Source organism: Lepeophtheirus salmonis, chromosome 8 (genome assembly GCF_016086655.4).
Source record: "Lepeophtheirus salmonis chromosome 8, UVic_Lsal_1.4, whole genome shotgun sequence".
Taxonomy (NCBI): Eukaryota; Metazoa; Arthropoda; class Copepoda; order Siphonostomatoida; family Caligidae; genus Lepeophtheirus; species Lepeophtheirus salmonis.
This window is the reverse complement of record NC_052138.2, coordinates 3,342,915-3,358,171: the sequence shown is the minus strand read 5'-3', so window position 1 is coordinate 3,358,171 and position 15,257 is coordinate 3,342,915. Positions and strand designations below refer to the sequence as shown.

The following is a 15,257-nucleotide window of genomic DNA, read 5'->3' as shown; positions in this document are numbered from 1 at the left end:
TTTAATATCAAAAGTATGATCCCTTGAAGGATGCCTATATTCAGATACTCCACTTACACTTTAAATTCACTTATAAACTATTAATTTTTTTTTTTTTCACAGAGAGAGAAATAACTAACACTTTCAATGTGACAATAAATTAAAAAAAAACTACTTTTCTATATATCCATAGTTTGAGTATTGTTCTTGTATGGACTTGGATATTTGGGATAGAACTGCGTTGCTATTAGGACCACAATACCCCATGCAGACGTACACAGAAATAAGCCTAAAAATCCAGTACTTTCAATTAGAGGCTTACTGAGCATGCCCACTATGAGGTTGTTAAGGATATCTCCTGTAAAAAGGAAGGAATAGGCCATTCCACCATACCTGAAAAAAATAAATTGTAATCAATCCCCAATGCCCTGATAAAATTAATCTTACTTTTGACCGAAAGTTTGTGTGCATACAGCTGGTTGCATTGCATATGTTCCTGGGAATGTAAAAAATATTATCCATATCAAGATAGCAAACGTAATTTTGGCAGCTAATGGAGTTTCTAGAGAGCCACAGAGTTCAGGATCTATGCCGTTCTCCGTCATTGTGGAGTTCAATAAATATATTTCATTCTTTGACATTTCCTGGCATGGCCGACTACTGGTTTGTTCACCTAACAGACTTGTGAAGTAAAGAGTTGATGTAAAAACTGTTAGTACAATGGCTTGAATTGACGTGGCAACTTTGTAGGATAATTTATCCATTAAATATCCATAGAAAAGTCTCCCACTACAATTAAAAATAGAGCATACGGTTCCGACCATGGATAAAAAATGGTCATCATATATAAATGTGAGTCCAAAGGTTTTGTAAAATCCTCCAATCACCTGAGTAGCAAATGAATTAATAAAAGGATAAGAACGCCAAATAAGATTATTTAAGTTTCAAACCAGAGAAAAGAAGGGAAGTGCAAGGCGTGAGATCCATAGTAGATAAAATTCTTTACTCTTTAAAATATCTTTCCATGATTCATAAATGGTTTTACTGTCTATATTTTCATCCATATCGTTGTACCATTCCTCACAAGGTTGCACAATAAGTAAGGCCCCCAATAAACTCATGAAAAAATAAATACCTCCAAGAAGTAAAATCAATTGAGGCAATCTATTCAGCAGAATGGGATTGGTAAAATAACCATAATCTTGGCCAGAGGATTCAATCTAAAAAGCAGCATTTAGGTAAAAGGTTAGCAAGATCGCCTGTTCCTATTAGACGTGGGCTGATATATCGGATCAAATCGGAAAAGTGATATATTGGAAAAAATATGTAATATCTGCATCGTATCGGTATAGGAGAAAATTCTCATAAATTTCGATATTTGCTCCGATATTTTAGTTCAGGGATTCTCAAACTTTTTTAGTGATGTACAACTTGTAAAATATTAATTTAACCCAAGTAACCCCTTTCAAGCACAAAGCATTTAGATTCAATGACGTCCACAGGATTATATTTGAAGGGGGCCTTGGTTTTTACAATTTTTTTGTAAGAAATCCAAAAATTGAATTTTTTTGTATAAAATTTCAAAAATTAAATTTTTTGATAAAAAATTCCAAATATTCTTAGCTATTCACAAAAAAATTTATTTTTTTGGAAAAAAAATTCAAAATCCACGGCTGTTCTCAAAAAATGATTTTTTTGGGAAAAAATTTCAAATATGAAATTTTAAAAATCCATAGCTATTCACAAAAAATTAAATTAAATTTCAAGTATTAAACTTTTTTGGAAAAAAAAAAAAACAAATAATATTAAATTTTCTATTAAAAAACAAAAATTCATTAATTTGGTGGGCTACAGCCCCTCCGGCTCACCTCCTGCGGACACCCCTGAACTATCTACCACTTGTAAAATATTCTTTCAAAATCTCAAGTACCCCCTGGAGTTTCTCCAAGTAACCCAAGGAGTACGCTTACCCCCATTTGAGAAATACTGTAATATATTATACAATCATAAAAAAAGACGGAATTAAAAATAAATTGTTATTGAGTTTTTTTAGATAGAATGATGAATAGTGGACATTAACTAAGTCTACTGTTTTAATGTCATATTTTATTAAAAGTGTAGCTATACAATTGTAATTATTCACAGATAGATGAATTAATGAATGTAACTGTTATGAACAGGGCTCGACAGATACGCTAGTCCACTAGAAAAAAAAACCAGTTGGGATAGTTCATGGTCGGCTGTATCTAGCCCGTTTGGCTCAAAATGCCGTAACCAAAATACCATATATATGTACATGCAATTTTGGATTTAAATCATGAGTATTACCTTTTGTTAACGTCTCATAAATTGAATAAAAATAGCTGGTTAAAATAAGGACCGACACAAGACTAATCCGTAGGATATGAATTTGTTGTCAAACGAGACAAACCAATAATAACAAAATCATTCATGGATAAGGGTAGATTTAATCCTTTGTAAAAGATCAAATCTGAATATTGGATCAAAAAATATGTTTTTAATTATATCGAATCGGAAAATATTTTTACATCAGCCCAAGTCTAGTTCCTATTTAAGTGATTGACTTTTTTTTTCATACCAAAAAGTTCTCCGGATTAATGTAATTGGTTTGTATCTGATTGAAGATAAAGGATCCTCCTCCATATCCACTCACAATTACTCCGGAAATAAGTCCCTTATTTTTAGGGAACCATTTGATGGCCGTTGTGATTGCGGGAATAAGTGCAAGGTTCTGTCCTATGGAGGAAATAAATCCATAGGTGGCAGCAACCATCCACAGTTCTTTTTGGATAGTAATATAAGTAAGTGTACAACCCAGACTACGAATATAGAATCGGGACATGATTATTGATCATGGTAAAAGTTGAAAAAATATATATTTTATAATACCTGAACACTATGGAGCCGATGAGAATTGATACATTTTCACCAATGTTAAGAGTTATATACCCTATAACGGGCATTGTGCTACCTTGGGTCATTCCATAGGTAGACTGGACTACAATAAAGTCTGAGTAAGTTATATTAGGTGATCCATTTTGCCTCATGTAGGACGTCATATACGTCATGATGTTCCCAAAGCTGTAATATGATCCTAATACAAGCATTACTAAAATTCCTCCGAACAGAGAAATGAGCCCAAAAATGGGTATTCCATAAATTGTTTTTTTCTTCCATTCTTTATTTAATTCAATGCAACTAAAAGGACATTTCATTTTGAAGCAATAACCTGCAATTATAAATGTAGTAAACACATGTATGCACCATTAAACACAAAGACACACGAACAAAAATCATAAACAAAAGAAGGCAATGAATAACACTGATTTATAATCGTAGACTTACATTCAGTGTTCGTAAAGTAGTTTCTAAGTGTTTATAAATTATAGCTATTAAGTTCTATTAATTTATGAAACTAGAAAGTTAATTCATTAGTTAAGTTTACTTCACAAATTTCAAATGTGCTCTATAGTCTATATAATTCACTATTCCCAAACATCTCCAAAATATGTATTATTATGTTGTCTAGAGCATAGCCACTAGCCATGATAGTTCAACACTTAGTCTTGTGAATAGTCAATGTCATCAGTGTAAAGTGCAACGTTGCAGTGACATGTTGTGTGCATTTTCCTTCCTCGGTTACGAGTACATAAATCATGTTCAAAAAATTATGAATGTATTTGCAAAAGATAACTTTTGACCAATTTCATTTGTTGTTCATTTTCTTAAATATCTTATATATTCCAAATATTTTTTGTATAACTGGCAAAATTATTTACTACTTATAACCAATGTTGCAGACGGTTCAGAGGTTCTTTAGGTCTCAGTTCTTTCATTTCAACGGGGTTGGTCTCGGTTCCGGTCTTTGGCCTCGGTTCCTTTTTATACAGGCTAAATTTGGTAGCAAACAAGGTTCGTCGCTAGAAAATTCGGGCATAGGAAATGATATTAGATACAAACAGGACCTTATACGCAGAGTTGGTTGTGCCCCAAGTTCCAGCAGGCCCCCAAAAACAAGGGTTGCTTAAGAGGCTGAGAGAGGGGGGAGAGGTATGTAGGAAGATGAAGAATTGATGGTTGCTTTCAGTATACACATATATAGTACACATGTTTCGTATATAGAGGACCTCAGCTAAAAATGTAATAGTGTAAGGGGAGTTTGCATAGTAAAGTTTGAGAAGCCCTGGCTTAAGAAGTATTATAGTTATCATATTATAGGGCTCTATAAGCTTGGTAGTGGACCTGGATTCAAAATCTACACCACCCCTTACCTCTTTTATTTACACCATCTGGTGCCTAAAACCACTTTTCCCGATCCATAAGAAGCCCTTAGCTTTTTGGAACTCAGATACAACTCTACCACCCTGGCAACGTAAAAAAATCATTGGAAAACGCTGTAATTGCACACCCAAACTCAGAAAAGGGACTATTGATTAAAGCGTATCTATTTTTTTATAATATATATTGTATTTTCTATATACATATTCTGTATAGAAACAAAAGCACGAGAACCGAGAACGATCAGCAAGATATGGCGGTCTCCGTTCCAGACTCTGTTCGGCTTTGTTGGTTCCGATTCTTTTAGTTCAAGAACTGGAACTGCTTGAACCGCTAAACCGATAAGGGCACAACCGTGCATATAAGTAATAACTATCTATCACTATAAATTAAACCTGTATTTATAGTCTCTAGACTCAAATCCCTCATGAGTAGAGGCTTTAAAATATATTCTTAAATTGTTTGTTGGAGTCGGAGTTGTTAACATTCAAAATTAAAGGAGTCAGGCATTTTATAAGCCCACTCTGCAACCCTGGTTAACTGATACTTAATTTGACCCCAAATGGCGTTTCAAATTATATTAATACATTTCTCATTCTTTCATTGTGACGATGGATTTTTGGTATTTTAAATTATATTTAAGGGCCTTTCAAATGATTCATCAGGAAATTTGTTGATAGACATTAAATTTAATTCATTACACGAGTCAACGAAATTTTACTTTTTGAAAAATCTTTTAAATCCCAGAATCATCCCTGTTAATAATTGATATGCTCATTACGAATATGTAATTATCGGGTGGTCCATTGAAATCTGCGCACATACTAATTCAATAATTAATGAAGGTTGAGCTATTGAAATTAATTAATATTCCTATTTATTAAAGCATAAAGAATTAGTTACAAAACAAAAAAAAACTTGAGCTCTTTAGCTTACGTACAAATCGAAAAAGTGAAACTTGGACGTGATCGACGAAATTCTATTCCGAAGTTTGCATTAGTACCTTTGATTGACTCTTGAAGCTGTTGATTGATTTTCTTCTCTTTATAACAGTAATTCATTTTCTCCCTCCAAAATCATATAGGAGACTGTTGATATTAAAAAGGGTCTTAATTCAGGTGTACCATATTTCTTCCTCTCGCCTTCTCCTCCAGCTCTTTTTTTAAATTACAAAATACTGAACTCTACTCATTATGTAAGCACTACGACTTTTTCTTATATCTGGGCCTCATACCTCAGTCGAAGAATCGACTCCAAGTCCCCCCTGACAATTTGAAGATTTTTTTTGCTAGGAGGTCAACTAAAATCAGCTGCAAGAGGGGACGGGGAGAAGGAAAGAAATAAGGAATTGTCAAGAATTACTCTGGTGTCGATCCCCAATTTTACACTGAGTCCAACAAGGAATTACTATTATAACTCTGCAACAAATCCTTAAGGTTACTCTCTGTCTTTTATGAGCACAAAAGGATGTTCAATCAGATTTTGATTATAATTGAATCTATTTAGGAAAGCAAGTTCCCTACACAGGAATTAAATTATAATGACAACTACCAAGGAAAAGAAAATGTAGATTACCAATTCCAAAAAATGGGCCAGCTAAAAATTCACAGGATTTACATCCCTACCTATACATAAAGAGGGGATGTGTGTAAAGAAAAAGTAATTATAGTATTTAGAAAAGGAAAAACGGTTGTTGCTTATACTCTTTTCTCTTATATGTTCATTATTTAATTGGTCATCGTGGTGTTTACCCCTCTCTCTCTCTGAAGTAAGCATTCTCGCCTATATTTGGTGTAAACCGATGCATAATTAAATAAATATATATGAATCTAAATGCTATTGTAAATAACAAGGGTCCTCCTCTTTATAGTAGTAATTCGTTGTCTCTCTACAAAATCATAAAATTAGTAGCTGATATTTACATTGGGCGTAACTCATATGTAGCATATGTCTCGCTCTCGCCTTCTCCTCGCACTCGTACAAAAAAACAAGCCATCTCTACATATACAGTATACCCAAAAAAAGACTGAAAGGAGGGAGACTTATTAGAAAATCCGATCTAGGACCAATCCAATTCCTTTACTAAGACTAGTGTAAGCCAATACAACGAAAATGTATAAAAACAATAAAAATGAAACTTACAATTGCTTGTTGTATATGTCAGAGCATACGAGTTATTTATGTGTATTCAATGATGTTTTCTTAAGGTAAATAACTAAAACTTCAAAGAGAAGATAATCAATGTATAACTTTAACTCTGAACAATAAATGAAGAACTAAGTGTTATAGTTTATCTCAAATATTTTATATATAATATATCGTTTATAGGATTTTTTTTAAATAGTACAAAAAACATGTCCTGATAAAGTGTCCTAGTCTAAGCGCCTTATTATTTAAGTTGACATTTTTGCAAGTAAAGAAAGCGGAAGGAGAAGGCGGTAGCGAGACATATGGTATTACTGAATTAAGATTCTTGCCTGTTAAAATGACTTAATGGGGGGAAATTAAATTAATGCTTTAAAAATGAGAACCTCCTAAATTTTAAATAGTTTTATTGCTGGACAAATGTCATAATTATATTTATATTTAAACTGGCGATAGTGACCGGTATTGTCCAAAGTAATTAGGTGAAAGATACATTTTGTAGAAGATAACTCTCCGTTTTTTATGAGAACACTCACACGTAACTACTCCATACTTATATCAATTTACATGACGTATTTTGTCCTCAAGATTGAAATAATAAGAATTTAAGAAATAATATGTGCTCACTAACCAAAACAAACAAACCAGTGTTCCCCTAAATGCTAAATAAATAAAAACGCCAGCGAGAGTTATTTAATTATCTTTTATTCAAATCTTAACGAATACTGATAATGGATATGAGTAATAATGAAAACCGAGTGTAGAATAGGCATGTTAAGAAAAAAAACATAAAATAAAAACAGCCGAAAATCAACTTGTTAACCCTGACAATTTGAAGAATGTTTTGAAGGAGAGAAGAATAATGCTCATGACGTTTCCTTAGATGAACTATAATCAGCTGTGACAGGAGAGGAAGGAGAAAATGATATAAACGAGGACATTTAATAGGATTACTCCGATTTTAATCCCCAATTCTACTCTGAGTCCAACAAGGACTTAGAATTATATCTCTGCAACAAATCCTCCAGGTTACGCTCACACACGAATATTCAATCAGCCTTTGAATATAACTGAATCTATTTAGGAAAGGATGTTCACCACTCAGGAATTAAATAATAATGACAACGGCTCAGGAAAAGAAAATACCTTTTTATACTACCAATTACAAATTAATGAGCCAGCTAAAAAACACACCATTTACATCATTGGGTATGAATTATAATTAGAGGAGAAGTGCATAGTATATGTTTGAAACTTTGCTTATTACTTAAGTCATTAAGTTTTTGGAGTTTGACCTTTATATTGGATTTCTCATCATTGAATGATATCAAATTAAAGATAAACTAATATTTATAATCAAAATACAATTTTGCAGGCAATTAGTATATTTTTGTGTAGAGTAGTGGCTTAAACCCCCCCCTCCTTAAAATTTTCTTTCTTTATTAGTCTGTTTTTGATATTACCACACATAAAAATCAAAATGGTGGAATAGGTGGTGAGTCTGAAATTTAGTAAATAAACGTATAAAATAACTAAGTATGTTCCTATGATATTTTTTCGGGTCTTTGAGGACACTAAGTGTCTGTTTTCGACCGAAATAAAACCTCATCTCTCTGTCACTTCACCTTCGGTATCTTCCCACATCCCTCTCTCTGTTTCTTTTCTTCCAACTTCATTCTTTGTTTCTATTCTCTTCTATTCACCCCTGCAACGTGGGCACCCTCTTCTAGTATATACATAAAATGAACTTATTTAAATTAGTAATGGTATAACGGTGTTGATAATTTTTGGGGCTGAGCCCCTCCCCAAATGATGAAAGCTAGCAACAATTTTTTGAGTTCGACCCTTAAACTAGACAATATGCCACACCTATATCACTCATTGAGAGATAGATTTAAAATTTGGAGTGCACTTTTATTCAAGTAGATTACTTAAAGGCCATGTATCAGTCCTATTAAGCTCAACTGGGAGGTAAATAATATAAGTTAGTGTTTGGACACATGAAAGTTCGATAAGGGCATCTTTCATGTCAGATGACAGATGATTAGCTAGAAGCAGTGATGGGCAGTTAACTTATCTTTTTAATTAGTTAAGTTAAAGTTAATTATTATTTTACTTTTTCATAAGAAGTTGAATTAAAGTTAATTTCGAATTTTTTTACCTAGTTAAGTTTAAGTCCTTTAACTTGAGAGTAATTTCAGATAAATTAATTTAGAATTAATTTCAATATTAAAAAATAACTATTTCATTTAATCCATTGAGAGATTCATCAATGCTTTATAAGAGAAATTATTCTGTCGGCCTCTCTGCCTGAAGTTTTCTCCACTTCCAATTGAACGATCAAGAAAAAAATAAAAACTCAAGTTACTACTAAAATGGAAGTCAAAGGCAGCTAAAATTTTAGATTTTTGAGTTTCTATCCATTTTTAAACTATATGTAAAATTATGAAAATATCGGAGATATTACAAAAAAGACATTTTCTACGACACTGAGAAAATATCCTTTTTACATGAATTTGATGTGGAATTACCCAGTTGAAAAGTTTACTAAACAAATAGTGTGGAAACAGTGTTTAACTAAATTATTGGAGAACTAATGGTTACTTTAAGACAGTTTTTAGTATTTCAACTTAGAATAATGAAATAAATTTAACTTTAACTAATTAACTTAATCAAGTTGAGTTAAAATTAAGATAATGCAGTTTAAAAAATTAACAAGTTAAGTTAAAAGTTAATTTTCATAAATCAAAAATTAACTAGTTAAGTTGAAGTTAGAATAACTTGATTAAATAATTAACTAGTTAATTAAAAGTTAATTGATTTAGCTTATCTAAGTTAAGTTAAGTTGCATTAACTTGCCAACTCTGGCTAAAATGGTTGTATCCAGTTCTATTTTTGTTGAGCAAATTCTTCTGGAAAATAATTATAAAAATGATCCAGAAGAAATGCATACCCCCTATTTTTTTTATTTAATCTCTGCTATTCAAATATTTAAAAAAAAAAAATCTATAAGACAACGATATCAGGTGCCGACGAGAGCTTAAAGTCAATACGAGTAATTGATTCTAGGGGGAACAGGAAATTGACATTCAAATCAAGATTAAACAAAAGTACTTATCATAAATGTATTTTAGCTCGTTTGACTATAATTAAATAGATTTATGTCTGTTCTGTAAGACTTTGGTCTGTCTAATTTGAAGTATGTCCAAGTAATCCAGTAAAACGTGTTTCAAACTTTTTCCCCGGTCACCCTACTCTATATAAAGTGATAATGTTGAGTTTATTTTTCAGAATTGATAATAGTTTTTTATTCATCATCATAATACATGTGTGTGCGTCTAAAACTGAACACTCTGAAATTTTTAAAAATAATTAAATAATTCTGTAATTTTTAAAGTGGTCGACGAATCAATTTATTTAAAATGAGAGTCTTAGACACATGTCTATTCAATATGGCCGCCCATGTTCTTCACTACCCACTCTAGCCTGGCCCGGAACTTGCTGCATGACTCGGCGATGAAGCTATGGTCGAGGCTGACTCAGGCATTCTTGAAGGGAGACTTCAGCTGGTCCTTGGACTTGTGTTGGACTCCCGACAGCATCCCCTTTAAACGCCCAAACACTACGAAGTCAAGTGGTGAACAATCAGGTGAGTGAGGCGGCCAAAAAATTCCGATCGAAGAAGGCTGGAGTCTCGATCTGAAGGAACTCTTGGGTAAAGTTGCTAGTATGGCAGCTGGCACCGTCCTGCTGCCACCACTACCTGTCCCCATAAGTAGCTCTGGCCCAAGGGATCACTTTGTCCTTCAGGTATGGGCAGTACGTCACGGAGTTAAGCCTCTCGTGGTCCTCCAAGAAGATGAGATCACATTTTATTCAGACTTTTTCACGGCTGCAACCATTTCGTCCGACCTTCGAGGCCTTGACTTAGATCTTGTGGTCGCCTCAGGAGTCTCTTTGGCTACCACGCTATAAACGGTGGTGCGACTGCAGTTCAGAACCTTGGCAGTGGGAGTTTTTCCCCCGCGTGGAAAGTTCCAAAATTGCGATTCGACGTCTCTCCATATTATCGGCTGTTGCTCTGTAGATTTTGCTGGAGTTTTGTTTATAACTAGTCAAGACCCTTGCCTCAAAGTATAAACCGGTTTCAACTCAATAAAATCACAAATATGTGCATGGCGTAAAAATTTAAAGGAGTGTTCAGTTTTAGACCCGCACACCTGTTGTATTTCAATAAGTCTATGTATATTTTGAAGAGAGTGAGTTCTTACATATTATATTTTAAATTGCAAATGAAAGAAATGTTGAGACTTTATTTGATTTTAACTTCAAATGCAATTATAGATTAGGAGCTCAATACAATATCTCTTAATTTTGTTTTAAATTTATATATAAACAAGTTCAAACTAATTTCATATGAATTAGAGTATGGTAACTAGCGTTTAAAAATAATGGGATAACTTGTTTAATTAAAAAAAACGTTTAGAATGTCTTATGTGTTATTTGAAATTTAGATTGTACTCAAATTCATATGTGCCCCCCATGAACAAATATGGATGTGTAATTACATAGTTTGAAAAAGTCTTTATTTAATTTGTGATACAAAACATTATAGTATGGGATCGAAACTTTCTTGTAATGGACAAGTTCTTAAAGTTTTATCTCATAACATTGATATATTAATTATTGTTTAGTTACCTATGGTATTAATGTTAAAGTAGTATGTAATCAGTTTTACTTTCGTTCTATAATATTATTTTTCCGTAAATAAAATTCAAGTTTTTAATGTACTGAATGAAATTATTATAACTATTGTCCAGGGAATTTGTCTTCCTCAGATATCCCGAGTACAATTTAAGATTATTTACTCTCCCTTATGAAAAAGTCGGATCCTGGAATTTGTTCATGCAAACTCCTTGATTAATACAAAAATGTGATTATTTGTTGGATCCCTTTCTAACATGTGTTCATTAAGAACATTAAAAACCTAATTCTATTTTTCACTATTTCTTTTTAATACTTGGCTGGCAATTGAAAGATGAATTAATTTTTTATTAAAAAGAGTAGCTTTGCCCACTAAAATGAATTGAACATAGACTTGTTCAGTTTCCTGAGACACAGTAATTTCATCTTGTGAAGGGTAGATAAAGCCTCCTATATCCTTTCTTTTAATCAATGCTATATTGCTGATTTGCAAAGACGTCTTTGTAATTAGAGGATTACAAATCCAGTGATATAGCTGATCACAGATTCCTTAAATGATGAGAGTGTAGTAGGTAAAGAGTGGTGAATCTCACAGTAATAGCGTTCTCCTTTAAGTGGAGGAATATCCAACAGCTTAATTATGGAAATAGCCCCAGAGTCTATCTGCTTACAGTTTCCAGGAGTAAGCATAATAGTGTCATCCACAGTCAAGTAGTTTCCATATCCCCCCTTTGACTTCCTGATGGACAAGGAGCCTTTTGTAGCTTACCTAAAGTTATGAAGAAATGTGTCTTTCTATAATTAATATCTAAAATTTAACAAGTATAATCATAAATTGACTTGATGGCCCAAAGGAAACCAATGAAACCATTATTTTTCCTAGATCTGCAAAAAAATAAAATGGTGAATTATAAATGTTTAAATTCTTGCTGTAATCAAAGCTATCTTCAAAAAATGGCTTCCAAAAATCTTTTGTGGAACATTTTAATGGTGCCTTAAAGCCTCTTCCTAAACAATTCCTACAAATAACCGATCCATAATGTTTATAAATTTCACTGTGGCTTCAGATTCTTTGAATTGAGGCAAGTTCAAATCTTTACTCGAAACTCAATTGCATTCGCTACTGATGAGCTTAGAGTTTGTGTGGCATAAAATACCTTCATTCGCATTCTTTGAAAGTTTATGTGCCTCCTGGTCAATTAGTTTGGACATAAAAGCTCCTCTTGGTCCTGTAATTTTTCTAATTCCTCCATGAATTTCCATTCAATTTTATTTCACTTAGAGTTATAGATGATCTTACAAGCAGCAAGACTATTTCTCATTAATTTTATCGTATGAGCACAATCCAGAAGGACTTCAATTCTTTTATCTGGAGTTGCTGGATTAGGGAACCATGGTCTAAAATTATCTAATTGTGAACTTGTACCCCATATTGAAATCGTGGAGAAGTGTACCTATGGCCCATCACATGCCAAAGCTGCTAATGGGTATGAAAAAAAGGGGAATCCGAAACTTACCCAACGTTCGGATCGGGCTCAATTTTTCCAACATGATAGTTGGGCCAAGTTTCAAGAGTAGGTAGGAGCGTCAAACGTCATCCACTCCCTCTTTTTTCCAACTGGGTTTACCTGATGTCCTCAAATGAGGTACAAATGTAACTAGCTTGAAGATAAAGCTATAAAATCGACTCAAATTATATGTTTAAAGACTATCAACAGCGAATTGTAGTTTAACACTAATGATTTGAATTTGATATTGTAATAATAAATGCTCAACGGCTTGCTAGGCCCATTCATCATTTTATGAAATAGGGTATTCTAGCTAAGGTAAGATTGTAATTTTCTACGTATTTATTCATTTCTAATTATAATTGGTAAACATTTCATTAAAATCGGGAGCCCATCCCTTGGAGAGACAAATAATACACGTTCCTACAATACTGCAAATTGTGGGGTTAGAAATGTCTAGACATTAAAAGGTTATGCCATCATGTAATCGGGCTTGCCAGAATTTTCAATTTGATACACCGTACCAACTGCTGGACAAGACAGACATATTTTGACGTCATAGAGTATAATAGCTGTACTCTAACAGTATCAGTCAAGGAAGGTAACATATTCAGCTACTCATGGTAACAGATATACTCTTTGATGACACTATTAAAATGCATTCTGGAAATCAAAGATAATTCGGAAAAGTGTTATGTTATAACTTTGTATTTCTATTAACCTTGAACTGTGTAAAAATTGAAATACGGTTAGAGGTACTCAGCAAACATTAACCCATTAAGACAGAAGGTTTCATATTTTTCCCCAATTTGAACAGCTCCTGTGTTTCAAATAATAATTTTTTTAAATAGAAAAAGGAAGTCTCAAAACTTGCGCATAATATATTCTCTGACTATTACTTACCAATTAAGTATTAACATGAAAAAACGTATCACTATAAAAAAAAAAATTTACGGAAGAAACTCTTTCAATTAATTATTGTCCAAACAAGGAAAAATTTGATAAAGCCTCCTTCATATCGAAATGATATTTTATTAATAAAAAATGGATTTAAAATTCTCTAAATTTGTACACATTATTAAAAAATATAAAAATAAGGTATTAACTCGATCATGATGAGCGTCCTTTGTAAAAATTAAATATTCATGGAGGTATTACGTGTTTAAACTGCTATAAATAGCCCTTCATAAAAATCTACACTTCTGTATTAATGAACCATAACTCCTTGTGTACTGATATATATAACGGATGATTCAAAACGAGCGGTTTTTGGATTGTAGAAATAAAACACATAAAATATTATATTATGGTCAAAACCTTATTATGAACCGAAAAAACAATCCTTTACAATTATTTCTAGAAAATAATCCCCTTCATATGTTGGCCGCAACTGGCCTTTAAATAGTCCATTCTTTCGCACCAATTTTCGATGACGCGTTCGAGCATTGTGACCGGAATCTCACCAATAACTCGCTCAATGTTTGTTTCCAATGCTTCAATCGTCGCTGGTTTATCCACATATACTTTTGCTTTTACGTAGCCCCAAAGAAAAAAGTCCAAAGGTGCGATATCAAACGATCTTGGTGGCCAATTCACCGGGTGAAAACGTGAAATTAATTGCTCACCAAATTATGTCCCAATAAGTTCATTGTTACGCGCGCTGTGTGGCAAGTGGCACCGTCTTGTTGGAACCAAATATCGTGGAGACCATGTGCTTCAATTTGATGTACCAACAAGTTTGTTACCATGGCGCAATAACGTTCGCCGTTGACGGCGAATCGATTCTTCACGATTTTCGGCTACACTCTCGGCAACAGCCGCAATATTTTCTATGCTGCGAGCTGTACGTGGCCTACCAGACGACGGGACATCCCAGCAAGTTACTGCCCCTTCAAATTTTTCGATTATTCTGCGAATTGTGGATTCTGAAGGTCGATTATGTTGAATATAAGTAGGGCGTAATTTGCGAAAAACTTATTTCACAGAACGCTGATTTTCATAGTACAATTGAACAATTTGTACACGTTGTTGTGGCGTATATCTTTCCATGACGAATTGTAAAACAATACTGAGTAGAAATGACGTATAAATTTGACAAAACTCGTGTCCGCCTGTAAAAAAAATCCCTGCTGGAAAAAACGGCTCGTTTTGAATCACCCGTTATATAATTGTTATTCTCTTATGACTCATGATTTAAAATGTTTATTGTTTATAAAAAAGTTGTTAATATTTTTTTAATATTATCTTTATTAAATAATTTAATTTTTTAAAATATATATATGGTATACATATAATTAAATGTGCCCAATTATCAGGAAATGTGTTGCACAATTTCATGCATACTTGCACTTTTGCTGCCCGAATTTTGTTCCACATTCCTCTGTTTGTCTCTTTCGAGAAAGTTTTGCAAACATCTTAACGAGAACTTAGCAATATTTTCTAATAATTTTTGTCTTAATATTATGATAATCGGCTATGGATATATTTGTTATTTCTTTTTCAATTATATCTTGCAGGATTTTTATAATATTTTTTAACTCATTATTTTTTTAGTTTTAATAACGTTGCGAAATCGCTTCGCGGCTGCAATGAATATATATATATAATGAATATCAAGATTTC

The 15,257-nt window shown here is 32.9% G+C and overlaps 1 protein-coding gene across 2 annotated transcripts; it reads right to left on the bottom strand.

Annotated features, from left to right (window-relative positions):
* Positions 1–6,560, bottom strand: LOC121123463 (apicoplast pyruvate carrier 1). Of its 2 annotated transcripts, none has more exons than XM_040718583.2 (6): positions 6,421–6,560; positions 2,890–3,229; positions 2,579–2,819; positions 930–1,199; positions 427–866; positions 1–372 (listed from the first exon to the last, which is right to left on the bottom strand). In XM_040718583.2, the coding sequence occupies exons 2-6, from the start codon at positions 3,213–3,215 to the stop codon at positions 159–161; spliced, it is 1,491 nt and encodes a 496-aa protein (XP_040574517.1). In that variant the 5' UTR covers positions 3,216–3,229; positions 6,421–6,560; the 3' UTR covers positions 1–158. The 2 variants fall into 2 exon arrangements, with proteins under 2 accessions (XP_040574517.1, XP_040574519.1); XM_040718585.2 differs by lacking the exon at positions 6,421–6,560 and adding an exon at positions 3,346–3,466.
* Positions 6,561–15,257: the final 8,697 nt, after the last annotated feature.

What these genes read in the sequence shown, in the direction of transcription:
- LOC121123463 (XM_040718583.2), bottom strand. Translation starts at nt 3,215, where the DNA reads ATGAAATGTCCTTTTAGTTGCATTGAATTAAATAAAGAATGGAAGAAA. An exon ending in ATCGGCTCCATAGTGTTCAG is followed by an intron (nt 2,820 to 2,889) that starts GTATTATAAAAT and finishes CTATATTCGTAG; the next exon opens with TCTGGGTTGTACACTTACTT. An exon ending in CACTTCCCTTCTTTTCTCTG is followed by an intron (nt 867 to 929) that starts GTTTGAAACTTA and finishes TTTGCTACTCAG; the next exon opens with GTGATTGGAGGATTTTACAA.